Raw genomic sequence first — 27,309 nt, forward strand, 5'->3', positions numbered from 1 at the left:
TTCCTCCTTCATAATACCTCTCACTTCAGTTTCTCCTTATCTCCCCAGTGGCCTACTGCCTTCCTTTCTCTGCTCCAATTTGGCCTATGCTTCAGCCAAAAAGTTATACCCTAAAATACAGTGTTGGATAGGTGAACTTGCAGAACAAAGTGTTTAAATGGCTCGCTCTTATTGTATCAACTTCTACATATTTCACTTGCCTCATTTTGTGGCCCACCCCAATCTGGCATCAACCACTTTCTGAAATTCCTCTCTACTGCTCCAAGCCTCCATCCCAGTCAAATGGAGTCAGTTAATTCCTCTATGCCTCTGACTGCCTGAAATGTTCTTCCTCTCCTTTTCTCCTCACCCTTTGAACAGCGCCAGCATCACATCTTATGGAACACCTTGCCTGACTTGCTGTCTAATCAGCCCCTACTCTGCACTCCCATCCCACCCTGTTCCTCTCAAGTGCCACACTGAACTGTAATCACTGATTTTACTTCTCCAGCATAAGGTCATATTCAGTGTCCCATTCAACTTTGCGTTGGAAGTGCCTCATTCAGGCCCAGGCAGGAGCAAAAAGTGAGAATTCAGTAGAGGCTTTTAATCAGTGATTAGGCCAATTCAAGTCCTAAATAAGACGACTGTGTGTGTGTGTGTGTGTGTGTGTGTGTTTGTGTGTGTGTATACAGCTACTGATATGGCTATAACCCTAGAATCTTTAAGTTATGTGCATTACATCAGATATAAATAGTCTTACATAATTAAACTAGGTGGCGACTATGAAGTAGGGGTATTTAAAAAAGTGTTCTGCCTGCCTTCTGTGATTTAAAAGAGAAGGTGCAGCAATTTGTAGTTAGCGGGGAAACCTGCCTGGGAAACAAGTCGTGCAAAGGACTCAGGTAAAGGGAAACAGCTAGTACTTACTGCGGGCATACTATGTGCTGGACACTGTTTTAAATGCCTTACAGGTATTATACAAGGTAGGTAGACAAGACCATGGTGTAGGATTGTGTGTTAGGGTTACACAAAGGCATCTGGCAGAGTGGAGATGGGGCTGAAATCCATCCCAGGATGCCTGTACCTAGGCCTGGGTCTGGGGAAGAAAGGGCCCCCTTTCCATTCCACAAAGGCACCTTTAACTCACAAAGCTGAGAGGCATCTACCCAGATGGGACACTTTTCCAATTACACAAAGGCACAGAACAGGCCAGTGGCATCCTAGAGGTAGACTCTATTATTATCCCCATTTTATAGATGAGGAAATCAAGGCACAAAGAGGTTATACAAAGCCTGCAAAAGGTTACACAGCCAGTAGTTGCTAATAACGAGATACAAATGCAGGTGTCTGGCTACAGTCTGCTCACTTAACCACCGTGATATGCTGCTTCTTTGTTACATGGACAGAGTGATTTCTAGATGCTAGTTGCAATTATCTGTATTAACTCGATTCTCACAACAACCCTTAAAGAAAAGGCCTCTTAAGACTCAAAGAGGTGCCCATTTTTGGTAATCCTAAGAGATAATCCTCTGTGATATAGCTGTGCCCTGTAGAAATGGAGCCAAAGAGACACTTCACTGATCAGAATTAATTGGCTAATTGATATGCTTCAGACATCTTGCCTAGCAAAAGAGAGTTTAATCAAAACAAAATATTATCTGTAGCATGGGGAGTTAAACTGGTGGAAACTGAGAAATATAAATCAGAACCGAAAGTATTAGATATCTAAAAAGCTCCAGAAACATATTTTATAGGGAATGATTATTGGCAGGATGGTATACGAGAAAAAGCATAGAGTAAGAAAGAGTTGAGTTTGAAAATGCAAAATGCAATTTAGTATATGATAAAGGTGACATCTCATTAGAAGGGGAAAGAAGGATTACTCAGTAAATGATATTGACACAACTGTGTTGGTATTTGAAATAAAAGTTGAACTCCCATAGATGTATGAAATTATTTATATACTAGATTATTCACTGTAGCATAGTTTTTAATAACAAAACACTGGGAGCAACCTAAATGGAAAATTAAAGTATGTTATAATCTTAGAATCGAACACTATGCAATTGTTGAAAAAAATGAAAACTGAAACAAGAAATCTGTAAATAAATTGACATAAGATATTTTTCTTTTGTTTGTTTATGCATAAAATATATCTGTAGAAGAATATATAAGAAAGTATTAACTCTGGTTATTTGGGGGAAAGGAACTGCATAGCAGAGGAACAGAAGTTGGGGAGCAAACATTTCACCGTTTGCCAGTTTGGGACCATGTAAATATATTACTCACTCAAACAGGTAAACTAAAAATGACAAACAAAAGGAAATAAACAAGACCTGGGTTTGACTTCCAGAGCTTTTACAAAGGGTGACTTTGGGCCAGTTTATTAACTTTACAGAGACTCATTTCCTTATCTGTAAAATGGTGATTACAATCCCTAACTCACAGAGTTTCATGAGGTTTAAATAAGTTAATATATGGAAAGTTCCTACCTGATACACACTAGATAATTACTAGATCTCTTTCCCATTACTTCTGCTTTCCCAGGGGACATGAACTCCAATGTTTACAGGTCCAAGAAAATAATATAAATATGTGAAATAGGATGATGTAGCAGCCTAAGGAATGGTGGTGGATGTGACACACTGATGGCATTTGAATTATTATATATATGCATATCGAATATAAATTTTATGGATGTAAATGTTTTATACATGTGTGCATATTATATGTGTATTAAAGTCCGCTGGCTGTCAATCTTGCTTTTACATAGGGATCTTCATTTTCCAAACTTATTTCACACCCAGGATCTGCTGCGAGCCACTGAAAATATCACATTGACATCAGAATTAAATTATTTTTTGAATAGACATTTTGAAACACAATTTTCTCTAAATCATTACTGGCTTTGCTTCCTTTACAGAAAAAAAGAGTGTCCATGGAAATATATAGCTACTGATTGCCAAACCACATTGAGGTGGTTAAAATGAAGGATGCCCCTAACGTCTCAGCTATTACTCTGTTGACGGACTTGATGGATAGGATACTGCTGCTTGTAGCTAATAAATCTGATTGAGGTAAGAGTGAGGTAGAGGCACTTTCTTGATGACTTGACACCAGGAAAACCAAGTCATAAGGTTAATAATAGCAAAAATCACACATGGGTGGGCAGGATAACGGTCAAAAAGCATAAGGGATAATTCTGGGTACCATATGAAGATTTAGGGGTGTGATGATTCAACACCCCTTGCCAAAACAAACTTCCTGTTTCGAATAAGTCCAGGTTAAAAAAGTAATAAACTAGTAAAATAGAAATAATAACATTAATTCTCAATTTTCCAGGGAACTACAGAGTCTTAGGGGACAAGTCTGGATACAGTTCATGATATATATCCATTACTGTCTTACACAAATACATATACTCTGAAAATTCAGTGCCCCAGCCATTAATTTCCATAAGAATCTAAATTAAAAGTTGCACAAAATAGCCTAAAACTAGAACCATTTCAGACATAAACCAACTGCAAATTAAAGCATTGCATAATATTATTTTTATTATTTATTCTGTGCAAACAATTTCCAAAACTCTATACAGGATAAAAAAGCTCACAAATGACACAAGGTCCCTGGCCTCGTGCTACCTGACATGACCTCCAGTTTACGTCTCATCTCTTTAGTCAAGAAGAATTTAATTAAATGTACACAAAATTGCCTAACCAAAAAGATACCCCAAGCCTATACTAATGGGATGGCATTTCTTTTCTATGTTTGAATTAACATGGTTAAAGAAAGTCTGAACATGCCACAAACAAAGGCTTTCACACCTCTATAATTTAAAGACTTCACTTTTAGAAATAGTTGACTTTGTTACTCCCAATTACCTTTAAGAGAAGTCCTATCATCTATACTAGTCCTGGTCTGGAGCTTACTAGTTTGGCTCCGGTCTGGGTTAAAATGCTTTATACTGACTTTGGCCTGGCATGGGATCTCCAGTACTCCAATTTGGAACCCTGAGGTTATTGGACCTCAGCCCGCTCTCAAATACTCCTAATTTCCCTTCCCCTCATCTTTCCTGGAACAACCCTCTTTGCGATTTTTGTGTGCATGTCTTTCTTTTATGTCCACCTAGTGCCTAGCTTAGTGCTTTTTAACCAAGGAGCACTCAATACAAGAGTCATACAGAAAACACAAAATGCTTTCAGTCTCATGATCAAGATGTAAAAATACCCGGAGGTTTGTTTCTGTCATCTTTTTAGACTGTGCCTGGCATGAAGCAAGTGGAGAAATAATTGTTGACACCAAGGGATCTTCACTTAAAGACAGACACTTACTTTCTGATTCCTTTTAAAAATTCTATATTTTGGCTCTGATCACTGAGGAACTGACATTTATTTCTAGATCATTCATTAAACAATGGAAACTCTGTTTAAACCATCACTGTTTAACTTAACCAAGAAAATTAATAGGAAATGGGGACAGAATTCATGACAAATTGATCTGAGCATATTAACGTGTATTAATGCAATGTTTCTCCTTTATTTAGTGGTGGAGATAATGGATGACTGATGGTAGAAAGATGCCCAAAAGACCTCGTATAATAAATATTAACGTAATAAAGTTGGTGAACAAAACACTTTTTTTCATAGTTCACATTACTTTTTATTTTATTTTTTTAGTAGAGAAGTTGTTGGCTACAGAACAACCATGTATAAAATACAGGACACTCAATATACCACACAGTTGCATTGGTGTGGAACATTTGTTACAATTGATGAAAGACATTTTTATAATTGCGCTGTTAACTATAGCCCCTGGTTTAACTTAGGGTTCACAGTTTATGTGGTGCAGTTCCGTGGATTTGTTTTTTAATTTTTATTCTAGTTCCACATATGCAACCTAAAATTTCTCCTTTTATCCACATTCAACTATATAATTCAGTGCTGCTAATCATGTTCACAATGCTGAGCTACCATCACTACCATCCATTACCGAAAGTTTTCTGTCATCCTAAATAGAAACTCTGAATATTTTCAGCCTTAACTCTCTATTCCCCACCCCCACCTCATCCCCTGGAACCTTATCATAGATTCTGACCCTGTGCATTTGCTTATTCTAATTATTTCATATCAGTGAGATCATACAATATTTGTCCTTTTGTGTCTGACTTATTTCACTCAACATTATGTCTTCAAGGTTCATTCATCTTCAAGGTTCGTTGGATGCAACACAATCCAATGCTCTAGGTAATTTTGGGCATGAGATGATTAAAAAACAATATAAATACTCTGCTCTTAGGAAGTAACAAAATATATGTGAATTTGTGAAGCAATTTATGTCAGTCACTAAAAAGTATTGCTTCCATGGAACAGAAAGAGACAGAGAATTTTAATAATTCTTTAATCCTTAAAAACAAATTTTAAAATGAAAAGAAAATCCCAATCTAGTCTGTTACATAGGAACTGGTATTACCGAGACAAAGTTGTTACTCCATTGGGTAAAATATTATTCAATAAAATCAGTTTTACTGTCAAGCTCCAGATGCATGAAATTGTAATACAATGCATTTTAACATGTGAGGTAAGCCTTTAAGTATGAACAGAAGAAGAATACAATATCTAAGGAAAAATTAAACAGTACTCAGTAAAATTAACCAACCAGGTTTTTCTTTGCAAAGGTTCTAATGTCCACTGAATGATCCTTTGTGCATTAACAAGTTATTAAGTTTCTCTATGTTCTGGGGCAGCTGTAGATTTTAGTGGCTGACCCCAATTGCTTCCCAAGGCCACACATAGCTTGTAATTGCTTAAAAACATACGGTTTACATTGTTTTTTTTTTTTTTTTAAATCACCTCATGCCCAAAGTGATCTAGAGTACTCATTATGTTGTATCAAAAGTGAATTATGAAAAAGAGGTGAATTATGTTGACCAACTTTATTCCATTAAGAAGGCCACATTTAGCAAGATACCATCTGTTGCTCTTTTACAAAAGAAAATATGTTGTGCTATTTCAATGCTAGTATCAAAACAATTAAAATGGACTGGGAAATGAGAAGAAAAGACTGGAGCAAATAGAGCTACATTTGCCTAGATTTTATTTTCAACATCTTTTTTACTATAAGACTTAATTAATTGCAAGTTTCCTTCTCTGTAAAATGGAGATAAGGATTTATGTGTCTCAACAGGCTGTTGTGGAGTTTAAATGAGAAAATATATGTGACACTTTTGGCACACACCAATTATTCATTAATGCTGGCTATTGATATTAAAAATAATAGCATAATAATAATGTTGAAATAGAGAACAGAAATGTATTGAAATAAATTCTGTGGGTTTTATTTATGATTAGACATATTTCTAAGGAAATTTTCAAGTTATTTTCTTCCATACTGGAGTCTGGAGAAGGACTATAAGAAGTAAAATTATGTATTTGCTTCATAATAATAGGAGTGATTACTTATACAGAACTTTAAATATATGAATTCATTCAATCCTTACAACAACACTGCAAAGAAGATTAATTTCTATCTCTATTTATAGATGAGGAAACAGAGTAATCAGAGGTTAGAGGTTCAGTAACTCGTCCAAGTTAATCCAGCCAGCGAATGGCACAACCAGGATCTGAATGCAAGCAGTGTGGCTCCAAAGCCCATATTCTTACCCACTATCCTAGGTTTTCTTTCTGTAATGGCTTGGATATTTTGGGCAGCATTAAATTATTATATAAAGTAGGCTTGGAAATGACCACCTCTTTATTGTTTTGAACGCTGCATCACCATTTTCACTGCTATAATGAATTTGCGCTCATGGCAAAATTTAGTTCCCTAATCTACATTAATATCTTAAAACTGCTACCTCATACTGAGTTAAAAGATTACTAGTTATTTATTTACAAGATTTATGTTCTATGAATTTATATACATATACCATGTACAGCATTAAAACATCATCTGAATAAGAAAGCAACCATTTTCAAGATAAGACAAACATAGTCACCAAAGACTGCCTAAACTAAGAGCAGCCTCTAATATTTACTAGATCAAGCCACGATCTATCTGCCCCATGGCAATAAAGGAGTTAATTATTTCCTTTTAAATAAGAAAAAATTTCTTTGAAGGACTGCCTATCACCCTTGAAGCAAGCTGAGTATTTAACGTTTAAGACAGTTTTTACCACTCTTTACGGACCACTATATTTCTAAGCAGTCTGTGTACCATGTGTGCTCAGTGAATACTAACAAATGGTAACTGCAGTACCATTCCACTTAATGTGATGTTCTAAACCCAAAGGAATGTTGGGAGGGTACTCAAGCATTTGTCTAAGCATGAATTCATTAAGTTATACAATAATGCTAAGCGTATCATCCTAAACATATGCTGCTGTTCTTGTTCTCAATTTCTGCTTAGGGTAGCTTTACAGTGGTACTGATGCTTGGCATCTGCTAGGAGAGGAAGACAGCTAAAAGATAAATCCCAGGGACCTGATGATTGTTTACTCCTGGGCCCTGCCCCATGCCTATTGGTAGTGAAGTATGGGAAGACATCACTTGCTGAAGAATCATAAAGATGCAGCTGAAGATGCAGCTCTATCGCCGATTGGTTTGAACAAATCACTGTACCTCTCTAGGTCTTGATTTCTTTGTCTCTTATATGTAAATTTTAAGTTTTTTACTATTTCATGGAGTGCCTATTAAGATAAAACTTGACATCTGTGAAAATGCTGTAGAAAATAAATTTGTTTTGCAAACAACAAATAAGCACAAAAGCAAGTGAGGCACAGGTTCACAGAGCTTGTAATAGGCACTCATTTAAGTGTTTTTGGATTGCCACTATTTAGTCCTATTACTTAGCTATTTCTCCACTAACTTTTTAGCTTCTTGGTTAGGACCAAGGACTGCATGTTCTAGAACTTAAGAACATTATACTTAATACATTAGGACAATGACATTTATGTTTGTTTTTTTTTTAATGGCATACAAGTACTTGTCTCTGATCACCTATAACTTGATAACATCCTCTGATACTCACTATGCTCATCTCCTTTTATATTCACATCTGATTACATGTATTTCAATCTCAGCTTTATTCAGGAAGTATTACCTGAATATTACCTGTTCTCTTCCACTCATAACCTTCCTCAAGTTGTTCCACATGTATAACAAGTTTTTTTTGTTTTTCTCTCTCGGGCATGATGTACCTCTTCAGTCCTTTAAAAATCAGCACTAAAGTGCATTTCCTAAAAGAAGTCCTTCCAAATCAATCCAGATGCATTTACCACATCACACTTTTTCATTGATCCCAATTATACACAACACACACATACATAAACACACAACACACACACACACTAACTCAACAAATAAGGCAACTTAGGAGAACCTGAACATTTAAGAGAGACTTTAAATCCAATGCATCTTTAAAATTCTGCTTAAATTCCATCTCTTCCATCAAGCCTTCCTTGGACACTCTTGTTCACATTTAATGTTTTTCTTTTTTTTTTTTTTTTTGCCCTGTCTGATGGATGTTTCCTCACACCATTATTAAATTCTCCCCATTAGTATGGACAGCTTAGTATATTATCTTCTCAACTATATTGCTCTTCGAAAACTGAGTCCAGGTGTTGGATTTATTTGCATTTTTCATGATTCATAGCTCAGTTCTATAAGCAGGGTGAGTACCAAATAAGTATCTGTCATATAAATGAATGGATCAACTTGGTTTGTTTGCAGGTAGATAAATGACATCAAAAGGAGTAAAGTGACTTATATCGTGTAAGAACTGAGTACGAGGACCAGAAGGAAAGAAACTCTTCTTTTTTTTTGAGCTTTGAAACATTGGGGGAGTGCGTATAACAGCTTAAAGTGTGTTAAACAAATAAATGGAGGCAAAGAAAAAGGACATAAGTTAGAACAAACTGAAAAGATAATGCAGAAGCCATCAAGACTTTTTTTTATGAAAACAAGTATTGGGAAATCAATATGAAATGTCAAGATTTAGTTTTATAGGTCAAAAACAGATAATAATATAAGGTATTACTTAGTTGTAAGAAGTTAAGGAACAAACTCAGCCAATAAAATTTTGTGTTGACTCTGCACTGTTGATTCTAAGTGAGGCCTTGAAAATACTGGTTCTAAATCTATTAATCAATTTGGATTCCTTACACAGTTTTGGTATAAAAATAGCAAATAATGTTTATTCTCTTTTTTTCCTTAAGGCAGTATTTTTAAGCTCAAAGAATTTCCATAAAGAGTATGTAAAATCTTGAGCTCTTGGAAATATAATTCTTTGAATGGGTTTACAATGGTAGTATAGATAGACCCTTAATTAAAGCTCTTTGAGTGGCCTCACTGAACAGATATTACCAGACACTTTGAGATGTTTCCTGGTTAGGCCACAGTCATGCACTGGATCATATCCTATGTACTCATTTATCACCCTGAAGAGTTTGCTTTTTTACAGTCATCAGCTTTGAAAAGCATTTTAATGCTGCACAGTATTCAGGAAACCTTAAAATTATATGTACTGAGAGGGAAGTCAGATCATCTCACCCCAGCAACTGAAATTAAGCCTCCTTTTTTTTTCAAACTACGAGCTCTAGTTAATGTTCAATTAACTGGCTTTGGGTTGGTGATCTGGATCTTTTTCTCCCATTTCTGACAGAACTCATCTGTGTTATGCAGATTAGTGCTTCACCTTTCTGTTTGCTTTCTGCGTTGGTGAGCAAACCTAACCACTGAGGAACACTTAATGCCATGCCTGGCAGCGTAATTGACAGGGACCCATAATTAGCTCTTAGAGAGATTGTTCCTACATTATGTGGACTGTAGAGAACATTTTTCGAAATTGTGAAGGCATGGAAAACAATAGAAGCTCATTCATTTAAAAAAAAAAATCTGAAGAATATGGAATATAATTCAATACTTATTTTTAAATGTCTTTCAGAGAGCTAAATTCATTCTGTTAAAGAACATGCATCATATCCTTAAAATCCTTTGACTATAACATTATCCTGATTGGTCTAGTTATAGATGTGCTGGCCCAGGGAGAAAAATTGCAGATATATGAAAAGGATCCCTTTTTATTTCTTTTACATACAAAAGTTTTCAAGTAAAAATATTTTTACCCAGTTTCCTCTAATATTTTTTAGGCCTTACTCTAGCTAAAGCATCTTGAGGTGTTGCATAGTGGACACAGCCCTGACGCTCATCTTGAACTCAAGTGGCCTGGATTCAAGCCTAACTTTCTACTTCCACATATTGAACAACTTCGGAAAGGAATGATGAGTGGGATGGATACAAATAAGGATACATATAAAAGACTGTCCTTCTCCTAAAGAGCTTCTTAAATTATACTTGATAGTTGAAGTAAAAATAACAAAATCTGATGTCGTACTTGGTGTATGTAGAGGAAATACTTAGGGCAATTTTATTTAAACTATGAAGAGGATAAAGGGTCATAAATGGAAGTATGGTTTCTACACTTCACTCAAAATAGTAACATGCCATTACCAGTAGACTGTAATAAATTGAGTATTCTGCAATACTCAGACCAACCACTATGAAAACTATATAAAGTCATACATTCAAATATGCTATAAATAAATGAATATGGAATCCTAAATACTGTTAAAAGAAACACACACACATACAAAAGAAACCCACAGGAAGGCAAGAAAAGAAAGAGCAACACAAAACACACATACACAGAAACAAGTAATAAGACGACAAACTTAAGCCTTGATATATCAATAGTTACTTTAACCAAAATTAAAAGATACATACTTGCAGAATGGATTAAAAATAATACAACCACCATGACCCAACTATTTGTTGTCCACAAGAAAGCCACCCCAAACATAAAGGCTTAGGCATGTTGGACGCAAAAGAATGAAAGGATATATTATGCTAGAATTAATAAAAAAGGGGGGAATGGCTATGCTAATATCAAAAAAAGTAAACTTCAGAGCAAAGAAGGTTATTAGGGACAAAGAGGCAGAATAGATAATGACAACATCTACCACAAAATCATGGTGATTCTAAATCTTTATGAACTAGAAAACATAGCTTCAAAATACATAAACAAAAACTGCAACACAAAATAGCCAAGTCCATAAAAACAGAAGAGGCTTTAAACATCACACTCTCATTGATTGATAGAACAACAGCAAATAAATAAAAGAGCAGAACAACACCATCAACCAACAAGATCTAACTGATATTTATAAAACACTACACCCGCAACAGCAAAATACACATTCTTTTCTATTATCCATGGGGCATTCACTAAGATATACCATATGCTGGGTGAAAAAACAAACCTCAACTAATTTAAAGGAATGAAGTCTTATATAGCATATTCTCTAAACATAAAGAAATCAAATCAGAAATTGATAATAAAAAGAAAACAGGAAAATATTCAAATACTTGGAAATTACACAATAGACTTCTAATTCATGGGTCAATGGGAAAGTTGCAAAAGAAATTTTTAAAAAATACATAAGCTAAATGGAATTCAAAATACAACACATCTAAATTTATGGGATGCAGGTAAGGCAGTGCTGAGAGGGAAATGCATAGCATTAATTATTTATATTAGAAGAGGAATGGTCTCAAATCTATAATTTAAGTTCCTACATCATGAAACTAGAAAAGAAGAACAAAATAAACCCAAAGAAAGCATAAAGAAGGAAATAATGAAAATTAGAGCAGAAGTCAGTGAAATTGAAAACAGGAAAACAATAGAGAAAACCAATGAAACCAAAAGCCTTTTTAACAAATGACATTGAAGCAACTAAATGTCCATAGGCAAAAACAAAAACAAAAACAAAACCTCAATTAAACCTCTCACATTTGTAACTCAAAATGGATCACAAACATAAAATCATATATTTTTAGGAAAAAAAAATAAGACAAAAACTTGGGGCTTAGGACTAGGAAAATAATTCCTAGACTTGATACCAAAAATTATGATTCATAAAAGGAAAAACTGATAAACTGGAATTCACAAAAATTAAAAACATTTGCTCTGTGAAAGACCCTAATAAGAGGATGAAAAGATAAATTAAAGCTGGGAAAATATGCTTGTAAACATATCTGATAAAAGGACTTATATGTAGAATACATAAAGAACACTTAAAACCGCATTTAAAAAGACAAACAATCTAACTAAAAATTGGGCAAAAGCCATGATCTTACATGCCACTGAGTAGGCACCATGGTTTAAGATATGCATATGGCAAATAATCACTTGAAAATATGTTTAATGTGATTAGCCATTAGAGAAATGCAAATTAAAACAACATTGCAATATCACTATATACCTATGAGAATGGCGAAAAAAAAAAATAGTTCACTAAATGCTGGCACAGGTGCAAAGAAACTGGATCACTCATTCATTGGTGGTGGCAATGTACAGGTGCTCTGGAAAATAGTTTGGCAATTTCTTCTAAAACTAAAAGTGTACTTACCATATGACCCAACAATTGCACTCTTGGGCATTTATCTCAGAAAAATGAAAACCTAAATGGAAATAATCTGGATGTCCTTCATTGAGTAGATATTTAAAACTGCGGTACCTCCATGCTATGGTATGTTGATAACACAGTGATTAAAAGGAACAAACTCTTGATGCACACTACTTGAATGGATCTCAACAGAATTACGCAGGGTAGAAAAAGCCAATTTTAATAGTTTACACACTGTATGATTCCATTTATATAACATTTTTGAAATAACAATATTGAGATAGAGAACAGATAAGTGATTGTCATGAATTGGGCAGTGGAATAGTTTGGGTACAGCAATAAAGGGGTAGCATGAGGGAGTCTTGTAGTGGCAGTTGCATGTAACTATACATATGATATAATTACATAGAGCTACACACACACATACACAAAGGAGTATATGGATCAATGGTGAAATCTGAATAAACACGGTCAATTTCCTGGTTTGGATATTGTACTACAGTGTGGTGGTTTGAAGCTGTATGTTGCCAGGAAAAACATATTCATAAATCTAATCCATTTCTGTGGGTGTGAACCCATTGTAAGTAGGACTTTTGATGAGGTTACTTTAGTTAAGGTGTGTACCACCTCAATCAGAATGGACTTTAATCTTATTACCGAGTCTTTTATAAAAGAATGAAATTCAGACACAGAGAGAAAGCTACAGGGAGCAAGAAGCTGAAACAGAACCCTGAAGAGAAGGGAGAGACCAAGAAAAGCTGTCATATGCCCTGTGAAAGAGGAACCAAGGATCACGGCAGCCAGCCCCTGCATGCTAAGGTCTTTGGGAAGAAAGCAGCACCTTGATTTGGACATTTTCCCCATCTAAAAACCATGAGCAAATAAATTCCCATTGTTTAACCTGACCCATTTCATGGTATTTGCTGAAGCAGTGTAGGAAACAGATTTTGGTACCAGGAGGGTGGAGTGCTGCTATTACAGATACCAAAAATGTGGACATGACTTTGGAATTTGGTAAGGGGTAGAGGCTGGAAGAATTTTGAGGTGCTTGATAGAAAAGGCCTTGATGGCTTTGAAGAAGCTGTTGGTAGAAATATGGATGCTAAAGGTATTTCTGATGAGGCCTTAGAAGGAAATGTTGAAAGTGCTATTGGAAACCAGAGGAAAGGTGATACTTGTTTTAAACTGGCAGAGAAGTTGGCAAAATTGAGTTCTGATATCAGATGGAAGGCAGAACTTAAGAGTGATGGACTTGGATATTCAGTTGAGGAAATTTCCAAGCTAAGTGTGGGAAGCGCAGCCCGGTTTCTCCTTGCAACTTATAGCAAAATGCGAGAGGAAAGACATGAGTTGAGAACTGAACTCCTGGGCACAAAGAAACCAGAAATTGATGGTTTGGAAAAGTCTGAGCTTCTAGAAAGTGAGTCCCCAAAAAACAGTGTGCCTTATCATATGAGGGTTTAATTGAACATGCAACCAGTCAGCAATTTCTGTGGAAGTCAGGATTGAAATGAAGTTTTCCAGAAAGAATCTGGGGAGTTTTTTTCTCTGATGGTTTGGACCCCTGTGAACCACATGCAAACTAACAAGTTTTATGTATAATTTGTATAAATGGAACCACTTCCAACTTGGACTAATAGGGACAGAAAAGGGACAAACTGAAGGAAAAATCACAAGGGCAGAACCATTAAAAGCTGACGTTTGCAGAGCCCTTGGCCACCACCATGGTGCTTGGAGAAGGTGGAGCCTTCACCTGAGCATTTGGGGAGAACATGGCCACTGGGCAAGCGCTTGGCAGAGGTGGGGATGCCACTCCATCAGGCCAGGAGGGCAAAACATCATTCTGTAGATGATTCTCAGCCCTTGAAATCTAATGGAGTATGCCCTGCTGGGTTTTGGAATTGTTTGGGAAGAAAAATCTCTATTTTCCTTTCCCATTTTTCCCTATGGGAATGGGATGTTTCTGCCATGCCTGTCCCTTCACTGTATACAGGAAGGAAATAACTTGTTCTCTAGGTTTCACAGATCCACAGACAAAGGGAAATTGTGCCCCAGCATGGACCACACCTATAACCAATTTTGATGAGACTTTGTAATAAGCACTGTTTCTGAAATGACTTAAGGCTTTGGGGATACAGTGATGGAGTGAATGCATTTTACATATAGGAAAAGCATGTTCTCTTGGGGTCCAGCGGGTGGAGCATGGTGGTTTGAAGCTGTATATACCCCAGGAAAACATGTTCTTAAATATAATCCATTCTGTAGGTGTAAACCCATTGTAAGTAGGACCTTTTGATGAGGTGAAGGGTGTATGGGACCTCCCTAAACATTTCTTTGCAACTTTCTGTGTATCAATACTTATTTCAAAATACAAAATTTTTTAAAAAGGTCATTTGAAAAAACATTTAAAACAAACAGATTCAATGATGTCAATATTATTTTTAAACTTGCATGCATTAAGGAGGCAGGATAAGATGTAACGCATCCCTACACAAAACTCACTTGAGCCATCATGAAATAAGGTAGAACAGAATTTTGTAATTCTTACAGATACTACTTTATAGCTACAGTAAACATTAACAGATAGAAGGGGACCACACATAAAAATAAGTGCAGGAATGCTATTTAAAATATTAACAACTTTTATGGTCTGAACACAGACCAATCAGAACAGACACTGGGACCAATCAGAATAGATCCTGGCCATAAACAACTCAAAATTTGGTGCCAGGAATACCAGTGAAATATCTGTCCTTTATAATTTCCTTTTGATTAATTTTATTGTTTCCTCCCCTAAAGTCTTACATTCCTAGATGTTGGTATTTCTGAGTACTCCTAAAAGGAAGATACTGGAAGGGGAGCTATACTATTGGATGAAGCATACCTCAAAGTGTTGCTATAGAAAATCATGACTAATATGAATAATTACCAGTTAGCTGAACAAAAATTATCTGTTTCTAGTAAGATATCTGACATCCTTATTTTTTACAAAAAAATATGAGTATAGAAACAAAATAACATTCAAATTAGTTTGTTCATACTATTTGAAGATAGGTGTTCAATATTTGCATATAAATTAATCTTTTCAATTTAGAAATTTTAGTACTTCAATAGTTAATATTAGAGTTTGATTTTATGAGTTATTCCTAGTGGTAAACTTTCCAGTTGCTTTATAAATATAATCTTAGCAGGTTTATCAGATTAGAAAACAAATATATTTACAGATGAAATTAATTTGGTTATATTCAACCTTTTGAGAAATCAGAATCACCAAATATCATTGCAAATTCAATGAGAAAGCAGGCCACAGCCTGTGCTTAAGAGGAAATTTACCATGCAGTCAGAAAGAGGATCTGAACTACAAAAATAAAAACATGCATTTTCTAATCTGTGTCAGGTCTATAAAACTCACTTAAGGAACACCCTGAAATTAATTAGCATTTTCTCCCATTTTGAAGAGTAACCTCCTCTTGAAAAAAAAAAATTCTATATAACAAAAAATACAATACGGTTTATGCCTTTTCATTATGTGCATTTTTGGATGCAATTTTTTTAAAGACAGATTAAGATTTTCTTTAAAGATATACTAGCTCAAAGTGTTAGTTAATGCCAGTTGAAATGTAGTTCTCATGCAGGTAAAAAGGTTAGGATGATGTGATTTTTATTTCCTTCATTAGCATGAGGAAATTCAACTTATACATTGCAGATACAAAATATAAATAAAAGCCATCCAAATAATTACAACTATAACTGTAAATTCATGAGAATTTAGAGCCAGTTTAACAGAATGGAGTGGGAAAAACCCCAAACTATTTATATGAGGCTGGAATTAGCTAGAGGGATAGTTTTCTCCCACCTGGATTTGCTCACTTCCATTGCTCCAGGACACATTGGAGTAATTCAAAACTGTTAAGATAATGCTCTGACATAGTTTCCCCTTGTCTTCTATGGGGCAATCGTCTCAGAGGACGGCTGGAGGAAAGGAAGCTAGCAATTATTTGGGGCCTGTAGTAAAAAGAGCACTGTGCTTAGTGCATGTGAGAACAAAATCTGTGTGAGATATGTATCATTCCCATTTTACAGGTAAGAAAATCTGGGCTCCAGGAGATTACCTATCTTGCCCAATATTCCCCAGACTTGATATGGAGCAGTTTTCCCTGACCCCAAAGTCTATACAATTTGTTCTTCTGAATATGATAGTATGGTATCACTGAGTTTAATCAAATTAAGAGAGAAGTCCTATGAGGCTTGTAATCCCTTTTGACGTTAATTCTAACTCAGTGATCCTCGTGGGATATGTCACTGCAGGAATGTTTGTGATGGGAATGTGTCTGGAGAAATCCCACAGCATTGACTCGGAGGACTGGGAGTTGACGTGCTGGTGCTTTATATATAGTGTAAGGAGTCCTGCACACAAATAATTTAATAGTTAACTGCTGTTTCTGTGGCATTTCGTAACAGACTAGTGACTTGCTAAACAGCACTCCCCCAAATACTAATATTAGAATCCAGTAGTAGGTGGATACTTTTTTTCTGTCATGTAGACTGGTGCTAAAACTCCAGAAATGCACAGAGCTATGACAAATGCACAGAACACAATGGCTTCAGCATTTTCAACTGTACTGTGAGAGAAGGGATGTATATCTTTACATACCAGTAGCGGTATTATCCTTCAAGTAAAAAGACAAAATGATTGCTTTAGTATAGATAAAATATGTGCTTGTTTTATGTGTATTTGTACTGAGACATCCATGTTCCCTTTTCCTCCTTGACACTAATGAGAAAACATATGCTGGATTTTTTTTCTAGCCAAAGAACAATTTAAATCACTTGGCGTTTCCTTTCATCTCTCTTTTACTTGGTCTCCTCTTATTATAGTTGTTCAAGGAATTAACGTGATGCACCTATGTAAACAGATCTGGGAGATGGATACAATTCCAGATCCATACTATATACACACATACATACACATAGTCATTATTGTATGCACACATATACAACCATATGGAATACAAACTTGAGGGATTAAAACATAAATTATAACAATAAAGAATTTCAGGTGTGTGCAACCCCAATAAAATCTAAAATGTACAATTTAAAAATATAAAAATCATTTAATTATTTAATTTGAAAGTTATTGATTTAAAGTTTCAGCTTCCAGGTAGGGTGGAGTGAGTAGCTTACAACAAACCCATCGTCCCTCTGAGAACACACAGAAAATAGAGATAAAACAACAAAAATAATTCAACAATTTAGTGGGATCTGAAAACTGCTGAAGCAGCAAGGTCCAGAAGGTCTAAGATCCTGAAGAGGAGAGACCCCTGAAGAGGTAGGAGAAGAATGTGCAGCTGATTTTGTTGATTGTGGGCTTGGGAAGATACTGAGGACCCAGACTTGGCCTGGGAACATGGCCACTGCTGGGGATCAGAGAAACTAGCAGAGAGTTTAGCAGTCTTAAGGGCCAGGAGTGACAAAATACAGACTTGAGAAATTGCAAACACATGGCCAATTATCCCCTGAAGATACTTGTCAAATTCTGAAGCTGCAGGGTCTGGAGGCAAAAAATTAAGCTAGCAGAAAAACCCTGAAAAACAGCACAGATTTTTGGCAGTATTGTAGTTCTGGGAAGATAAAATAATGGTGTTCAGGCCCCCAGATAAACACACTAGGCCAGGCCAGGGTTCATCCTGTGGACTGAATCCAGCTCACCCCTATTTTTATATGGTCTGCAAGCTTAGAATAGTTTATACAGTTTTAAGTGGTTGAGAAAAATAAAAAAAGATTTCATTACATGAAAAGTATATGAAATTCAAATATCAGCATCCATAAATACAGCTTTATTAGACCATATTCACACCCATTTATATACTGTCTGGGCTGCTTCGCACAACATTGAGTAGTTAAGGGACTATATGGCCTGTGAAGCCTACAATATTTACTATCTGGCCTTTATAAAAAACATTCGCTTATTTGCACCAGGCTCTAAGTTGAAAGCCCTGGTGGGTGAATGCCCTAGGACCGGGAGCAAACTAGAGATAAATTGAGTCTTAGCAAAACTCAATCACTTCACCTCAGCTCAGTTCCCAACTGGATAAAGGTAATTAGTCTCCACTGTATCCATCTAGTAGAGGAAGGGTCAATCTTTGCAGGAGAAAGCATGACCTGGAGCCACTACAAGTTTTTTAAATATACATTTTACACACATTGCAGCACTGAAAAAATTACTGTACTAACTTTGGTCTAAGCTGAAGTATAATACACATAGAGAAATATGCTCCAAAGTAATCTAGTAGCCTCCAACATTTTAAACAAGTATTTTAACATATAATATTGAGAGAAAAATAAAACAGAAGTAACAATATTATCTAATTTTTACATTTTATTTTTGGCAAGAAAAGTTAAAATATGTGGCTGGTATAATAGCATTCGAACAAACTGGAAGTTAGTTTTCATTGCAAAACATTCCAGTAATATATGGAATAAATTATATGAATTATTTACTTTGTAGAAAATGAAAACAAATGTTAAAATACCAAGTTATGTATCATTATCATTCTGAGCTATAAGACTATATTCTAGGATTCACTTTTCAATGACACATGGTTCAGAAGACAAAGACATCATATTTTAGGTATCTACCATCCTTAAAAGACTGACAAGTACAGATGTGGGAAAACAGACAACATTGAAATATCATAATTACCCAATATGTTATGTCTACATCTCTCTCAGATTTTAAAAATTTGACTTTAATAGCTTTTTATAATGAAATGAACTCAAAGGAGCAAGACAGCTGAGAAGTTCAATATGTCACAGAAACACAAAATCATTAAATTCATTTTAATTAGGATATACTAAGGTTTTACATCTGTGGCATAACAAAATTACAACTCTGAGAGTAACCCATCAGGTCACTTTAATTTATAAACTATCACAGTTTGCAAAACATATCAATTAGTATCAGTGAAATATAACCTACTCTTGCTTAAAACACCAGGTCATATAATAATAATATCATGTGATTCAACCACATAGAGTTGGACTATTATACAGAAGGGGTACAGAGCTAGCTATGAATATAAAGTTAGATACAGATATTGATAAATAAAATTAAACCCTTATGTATTTAGAATGTGCATATAAATTGCATTCTCTAATTTTTAATTTAACTCAGGAGTATACCTAATCTGTGAACAGTTACCTCTCGATGTAAGGATGCATAATGTTATCTGGGTATTATCTGAGAAACCCAGAATTATTGTTAAAATGAAAAGACTTTTTGAATGAGAGAATTTTTTTAAGTTGAGATTATTCTAGCTAAATTGTAAGTGTTCTTGAACATTGAAGTCATTACTTTTAATTACAAGTATCATTAGTAATAGAGTTCTATCTACATAATTTCCTAATTTAAAACAAGGATTATGTTCATCTAGTCCTCAAAATTGCTTTTTAAAAATACTTCCAATATGTGAAAATTTTTCACGTCAATTTTTAAACAAGTCAATATTATTACTTCAAGAACTGGAAAATTAGTTATTTTTGAATGTTTGATTAAGGGAAAGTAGCTCTAGGTTAATATATATTTTATATATAGATATATACACCTGTAAATCTCTAATTCCTTAATAAGTGGCAGAATGTGGTATCTTTAAACACAGAATCAAATATTGTTCATAGTTTTCAGAATGCTGATACTCCATATATCATATCCAATTCCAATTAAAATATCAGAGTCCTCAGAGAGGCATATTGCAAACAAAAGGTCCTTAGTAGGTGGTGGAAAGTCAGGCTAGAAGTCAAACAAACAACAGAGATGACAGAGATGTGATATTCAGCACAGTTTCCTCAGAGAGAAAAAGCAAAACCACATGGCACTGCTGAAATGCCGAGTTAATTATCTCCTCTATCTAAGCATTAAATATCATATCTTTAAAGCTGTTTAAACCAGATTATTGCTTCTTTTTGTGAGACCCTCTTTTAAGAAACACAAACATTATCAAAGTGCATTGCTGAAACACCATAAAAACTAATAACCTACCATTTTCTTTGCACTCTTCTGGAGGTTTAGCCTTTTTCGCAAGTCGTGGATCCAGCCATGATGTTGTCTTTGTGTTATGGCTGAAAAGAAAAGAGATCACTCTGAACAGACACATACTAAAAGGAATCAAGTTTATTCCTTAAGAAAAAAAAAGAGGGGGTTAGTCCAACAAAATTGCAATCGATACACTTAATTTGCTTACTGGTTCTAAGTAGCCCTGAAGGAGGTGTAAGAGTAATTGTGCAAGGCAGCTGTAAATTTGGCAACCTCAGCTCCCTGTCCTCAAAGCAGCTATTTTTATTAAAATCAACTAGAATGTTGCCAAGTTAACCTCATTGAAAATGCAGAACTCATCCAGAGCAAAAGGAATTTATTACAAATACAGGATTCTCCGGTTGGGAGAGCATAGTCCGCAAGCTCTGATACTGTTTCCTGAGTTTTGCAAAAGAATTATTTTCATCTTAAACCTGCCCTTTTCATAAATAGTTGTTTTGTTACTCTTTTAACTACAGCGCTGGCAGAGGCAGTACAGAAGTGATGCAAATTACAGCATGTTCTTGGGATTCCAACATTTTCTCAAAAAGTGATTAATAGCAATTTCATTAATCCTCATTTAGCTATCTTCCCTCTAAACACTCAATCCTTCTAGAAAGGCAGGGGATAGCAATGTCTCTATAGTAACATTTCTGAAATGGAGTTTCTGGGAATTAATGATAAAATGACATTTTAGTGTAGAAAAAAAAAATTCTGAGAAGTTGTTTGCCAGCAATTTAAAAAGCAAAGGAGAGACACTTTTAAGAGCAGTGTTTTTAAAGAGGGTCCTGGAATTACCTGGCAGGCTTATTAACAAAGCACATTCAGAGTCCTCATACAACTACCAAATCAGAATATTTGAGTGGGGCCACAAAATCTCCATTACTGGAAAGCACTCCAGGTGATCCTTAAGCAAAATCACTGACTCAACTAATAGTTTGAGCTAAAATCTTTACTGTGTACACCTGTCTCAAATGAACTCATCTACCGGACAAGCTCATCTACCAAGAGATGTGGCATTTATGAGGGACTTCAAGGAAAGAATGCGCAAATTCACAGCTTTGGGAAATTGGGAGATTTATACATAGAACAGTCAGAAGGTCAATGGATAGAACATGAAACAAAACAGTAGAAGATAGGTTGGAAATAAAAATAGGGTCAAATAATAGGGATCCTTGCATACTGCTGTAAGGAGATCAAAGTGAAAATGATAATATGGATTTTCCATGTATTCTCTTACTTCATTGAAATTAAACTACTTTTTTTTTATCACATCAGAGCCACAAGTGCTAGCTAAATCATCTGATTTATCAATGTGCACTTAAAGCAAAGGTCAGAAAATTCTCCCAGGCAGCAGATTTAATGGCAAACTTCTAGAGACTAAATGCCTCACCTAATGAAACGAAGAAGGGAGCATAGAGCCAAGATGGACAGTGGGAAATCTACTCTAAGAAGCTAAAAAGATGTTAAAGCACTGTTCAAATAGCATTTACTAGATGATCACCCTGTCTGCCTGTGTGTAGAGTCATCTCTGACTTGAGACCTGAGACATTAAGACCCTTGAGTCATGCAGTGTCTCCTCCTGAAGGAGACCCCTTTTTTTATTTCTGACTTTCATGTGGAGTAAAGAGAAAATACTCTTTCCATCACTTCCTTCACCTTTAAGAGCTCCTCCATGATGGATGCCTCTGTAATGGGGCATAAATGATCAGATGAAGGCTGTGGATTTGGTCAAATAATACATTATCTTGAGAATATGCCAGCTCTTATCTTCCCCCAATTTGACCTTTGTCAAGTCTAATGGTGCTTCATTATCAAGTTTCAGAAGAATATAAAATATAGCAGACACTTTCATCTCACTCTGGTACTCATTTTTTTTTTTCATATAACTTTTTTTTTATTTTGAGATAAATTCAAAGTTACATGAATAGTTGCAAAAACAATACTAGCCCCATACACAGAATTCCATCATACCCTGACCCCCCTCCCCCGATAGCTCAATCCACTAACTTTAACATACTGTCACATCACTACTTCTTTCCCTCCCTATCATTGGTACTCATTTTTAATGTTGGTATCATCTAGTCATTTCCAATGAAGAGAAGGCTTGAAGCCCATGGATAGTGGTTGTGACTATAAGAGTGTGAGAATATGTGGGGCATGAGGTTCAGTGCTTGCTACTCTCATTTTGAAAAAGAAAGTCACTTTAAAAATGCTCTTTATCGGCACACCTCAGTTCAAAGTATGTGTGCGTGTATGTTTCTAAGAGGTAGAGAGAAAGGTTGAGAGGTGGGCAAGTTAGATTAATTTCCCTTCTTTTTACCCACACCTGCTTCTTCCTGGAGCCTCCCCCAACTTTGGAGAAGAGTCATTTCTAGACACAGTCACAAAAGCAAACACATCCATGGATAAGTATTAACGGGCCATTACTAAACCACTGCAGGGAGTCAAATTACCATTTCTATAGTCCATTGCCATAAGTCTCAAATACTGGCTAATTTAGTAGATAACTGAATTTCATTGCCATCCTGAGTTTATATAAAGCATTTTATTACAGAATGATTTTTTTTAAGTTGAACTAGCATTAATAGTATGTCACTTTAATAGATTTTCACAGAATAAGTCTCTTGCAGTTAACAGAATTTTTAGCTGATCCTCTGAAACGGTTTGGAGAGAAATATGGGTAGTAGTTACCTACAGTAATTGTCTTAAACATCACATGAAGATCCAGCACAGTATTCCTCAATAGTGGCTCTCACAGCTTTGTAATTTGCATGCTCCTTTAAGTCGCCTTACAAAGGGGATATTTTTAATGCATTTGAGAGACAACAGACCACGTGGCTTTTCCACTTCCCTTAAATTATATATTTTTAGACCTCAACAATTCCATTTGAAAATAGGATTAAAAGCTGGGCAGGAAACCATGTACAAAATGGGATCACTGAGGAATTTTTAACAATCTGCCTACTGCCTTTCCTCAAGTTTGAGGAAGGTGATAGCCTTTCATTTTCACAGATGGGCAGAATCAGATGCATGACACCAGTTTTTTTTAATCTATCCAAGTTGCATGTGGCAATAAAGACATGAAAATATGATGCCAACATTAAATAATGTTATATTTCTATTCCAGTTTCTTAAACAGAGACACAAAGGCATAGATGGGCTGCATTTGCAAAGAAACTGTTTTTTTTCTAGCTGGGGAAACATTAGAAAGAATGGAAAGAATATTTTTCCATTGGGATGGAAAGATATTTTCTAGGGGAAATGGAAAGAATATTTTCTAGGAACTTTGAGCCATAATAATAAACTACTTTATTTATTTCTCTGGATAAAGTTAATGTGATCATCATGATAAGTGAGAGATTAAGTGGAGTTAAGTTAGTAGCTCTTTAAGTTCAGTCAATATATTAAAAGATCCAAATAAAAACTTTAAAAAAACGGTATATCATATGGGTATATCCAAAATTCTTCTCTGATATTAAACTATAGACTGAATCTAATTGGAGGACTGAAATAAACGAGAAATAAATTCAATTCTGCTATTCTAGTTTAAATTCACATCAGAATGTTCTTGGAGTCATGTGATAGGCTGACTTGTAATGCATCAGAAATTTCTGTACATTTTGTAAGCTTAACCTTTACCAACTGACAAAAGCAGCAGGTTAAATAATAGCATCTTATCTTCTTAGGAAACAATCATCTCACATATTTTTCTTCAACAGGAAAAGCTACAGACATGGCACACCATTGCAAAGTTAGTATCTTATAACAATTCTTGGTTGCCTACTCTGTCAGGGACTGAGCTAAGTTAATAAGACTAAGCTCTGTTAATAAGACTAGTAAGACTAGTAAGACTAATAAGACTAATAAGACTAATAAGATTAATAAGCTCTGTTAATAAGACTAAGCTCTTGATTGCCTACTCTGTCAGGGACTGAGCTAAGTTAATAAGACTAAGCTCTGTAGCTTAGTCTTATTAACTCCATTTTACAGGTGAAAAAACAAAGGTTGAGAGAGACTGGGTACCATGACCAATGTTACACAGTTAATGAATGAAAGAGCTAGCCTTAAGCACAATATGTCTGTTTCCCAAATCCTGGTTTTCTAATGATCTGCAACAGAGGCATACCGAACCTAACACTTTGATTTTTATACTTAGGTGCTTTATTTCACTCCCTCAGATGGTAACCAAGGTTCTGTTTTCCAGCTCTTTCATTGGTTTAGGAACTGAGACTTGCACCTACCATGTGAGTATAGCAATCCCTACTTAAATTCCTTTGTAAGTGTAGAATGTCTTGCAGTTAGTGTGTGTTATATTAAAATGCATATGCATATAGATGAAAGAGAGGGCATCGAGATTGAGGGGCACAGATAATAACAATGGAAAAATTTTGTCCTTACAAACTTGAATTCTCCATTCCAATCTCTTTCAAATCAAAGTTTCTTCATTCAAATCTGAATATTTTCCAGAACAAAGTCTTTAAAAATCTGGTTTAAAAAATCTGCATATGAATATTAGGATTTAGAAGCTATACAAAAAGAATCAGGATAGGTTAAGAAAAATGCTATCAATAGGTGAAGTGCTTATTAGGAGCAAAACTTAAAATTTTCTTATAGATTGTGCCCACACTCTGTCCTTCATTCCATTTTTTCATTTACTTTATTATTTTTCCAAACAGGGTACAAACTCCTTTGCAGTTTCTAGGTATGCATAAGTGGATCTTCAACAGTGACCAAACTCAAACCTAAATTTTAAGATTCATCCTCCCCCCTTTTTTTTTCTTTGCGCTTCCTTTTCTTACTTCTTTCCTTTCTTTACTGCCTCATGGAACCAAAAAATGTTTCGAGTACTGCACAAATATGGGAAGTGTTTTCTTCCATTAACTAAAAATTTATTAATGGATTAAGAAATGTTTGTTATTGAACACACCCCTTTCTTTTGCTTTGTTTTCTCTAAAAATAAATAGTAATAGACTTAAAACAATGATAAATACATTGAATTTTAAAAGTCTTCCTTAGAATGCAACTCTGAAGCTCAATCTCTAACTTTTAGTTAACAGTATTTTCTTCCTATAAATATTACATGAGAAGACTAATAAGAGAATGAAGATAATGGCATTTGATTATTTGGAACATAATCTTGAACAAGGTTAACAAGGTACAGGAAAATATTTTAGAGTCCATTGAGCAATTCAAAATGTCTGTGGATATTAAGGTCCCAATTTTAATCATATAGGTTCAAGGAAAATAGCAACATAGAGATTGTTGACTGTATTTTATGTATTTTTAATAAACATTCATTTTTAAAGGTGTATAAATTGATTAGATTTTATATTATAGTCACTAAACCCTCAAGATGATTGTATCATTTTCCAAAAGACCTTCTATCCCTTTTACCATCATTCCAGAGGAAGAGTATCAAATACAATTACTTGTGTCTAATTGATGATTAACACTGAGGACTTTTTTTTTCAAGACTCCACTCAATTGTTTTACTAAATATTTTTTTCTATTTATACATAGGTACTCCACATAAAAAGCTAATGTTAGTGACCTCTACAGTGGTTATTTTTTCCTAAATAATAATCCTAAAATTTTTGTTGTCTATGAATATATGTTTGCCATCGTATCTTTTGTTGGTTTAGGAAACATTATAAAAAGGAGTTTTATTATGAATACTGTTAAAGATTTTGTGTTTGTGGGTTGTATACTGTTTTGTGTATGTCACTTATTTTCTGTCTGAGGATTGTACCAGAATCTTGTGCTGGCACAAGAAAAAAATGTTTAAAATGCATTTCATATATCTACTGTCTCATATATATACAAAACACAAAAAAGCAATCCAAGATCAAATTTCTTCACTGGCAGGGATATCATGAACATAGAATATGAAAGTAGCATACTAGTGTTGCTGTATACCAAAAAACTGATATCACTTCCCTCTCCATAAACTTCCCAAGTATTCTATCTTCTGTTTAATGAATGAAAAGTGTTAAATTTGCTGCAAATGGCAACTGTTGATTTACTTGATACTTTAACAGGATACAGAGAGAGCAACACAAGAAACATAGACTAATTGTGAGTTTTGTTTTGAATTTAAAAGTAAATTCAGCCCTGTCAAAGATTTAGGAAACCACATACAGCCATGACATTTCTCACAGATGTGATTTTCAGTTTCATAAGCCTGCTTTTAAAAATCTATTATTTAAAATGACACAGCATTCATTGCCAGTCAGGAAGATGGTAGTAAACAAATAGGTTCTTGTTGTCGTTTTGTTTTTTGCCAAAGCAAGAGCAGTCTCTTTTATGTCACTAACTAAACTGACTCTCAAACAAAGAAGTAATTTTATGGGATTCCCAGAGCATGTCAATCCAGATTAACCCTGTGGCACCTTTTCTTTATGGCACATTTAACCCCTAGAATAGTGAATTTCTGGCCAAGTAGTTTATAAAACAAATACCATTTGTAATATAAAAGGGTTTATAAAAGGGTTGTGGAGTTTTTTTGTTTTGTTTTGTTTTGTTTTGTTTTTTTTGATCTGTGTCTATTTACAGATTGGAGGTAGTATGGGATAATGAAGCTTTGGAGGATGACAGGACTATGTGACCTCAGGAATTTTTATTTGCCCAAGGGTGCATCAGATATAAAATGGGGATAAATCAAGCTATAAAATGGGAATAAATTGAGCATTTTCTAGGGTGGTTATGGAGTAATATGTGTAAAGTAGGAGCCATAGAAATTGGTTAAGAGCAATGACCCTGGGACCAGATTATGTTCCAAGAAAATACGAACCTT

General features: G+C 35.0%; 1 protein-coding gene across 1 annotated transcript in view; it reads right to left on the bottom strand.

The window, feature by feature from the left end:
• The window catches only part of MAGI2 (membrane associated guanylate kinase, WW and PDZ domain containing 2), a 1,506,415-nt gene that overhangs the window by 447,762 nt on the left and 1,031,344 nt on the right, over positions 1 to 27,309 (bottom strand). The window contains 1 exon segment of the mRNA XM_037836511.1: positions 20,481 to 20,560. Coding sequence (XP_037692439.1) covers positions 20,481 to 20,560 — 80 coding nt within the window.

Source organism: Choloepus didactylus, chromosome 5 (genome assembly GCF_015220235.1).
Source record: "Choloepus didactylus isolate mChoDid1 chromosome 5, mChoDid1.pri, whole genome shotgun sequence".
NCBI lineage: Eukaryota > Metazoa > Chordata > Mammalia > Pilosa > Megalonychidae > Choloepus > Choloepus didactylus.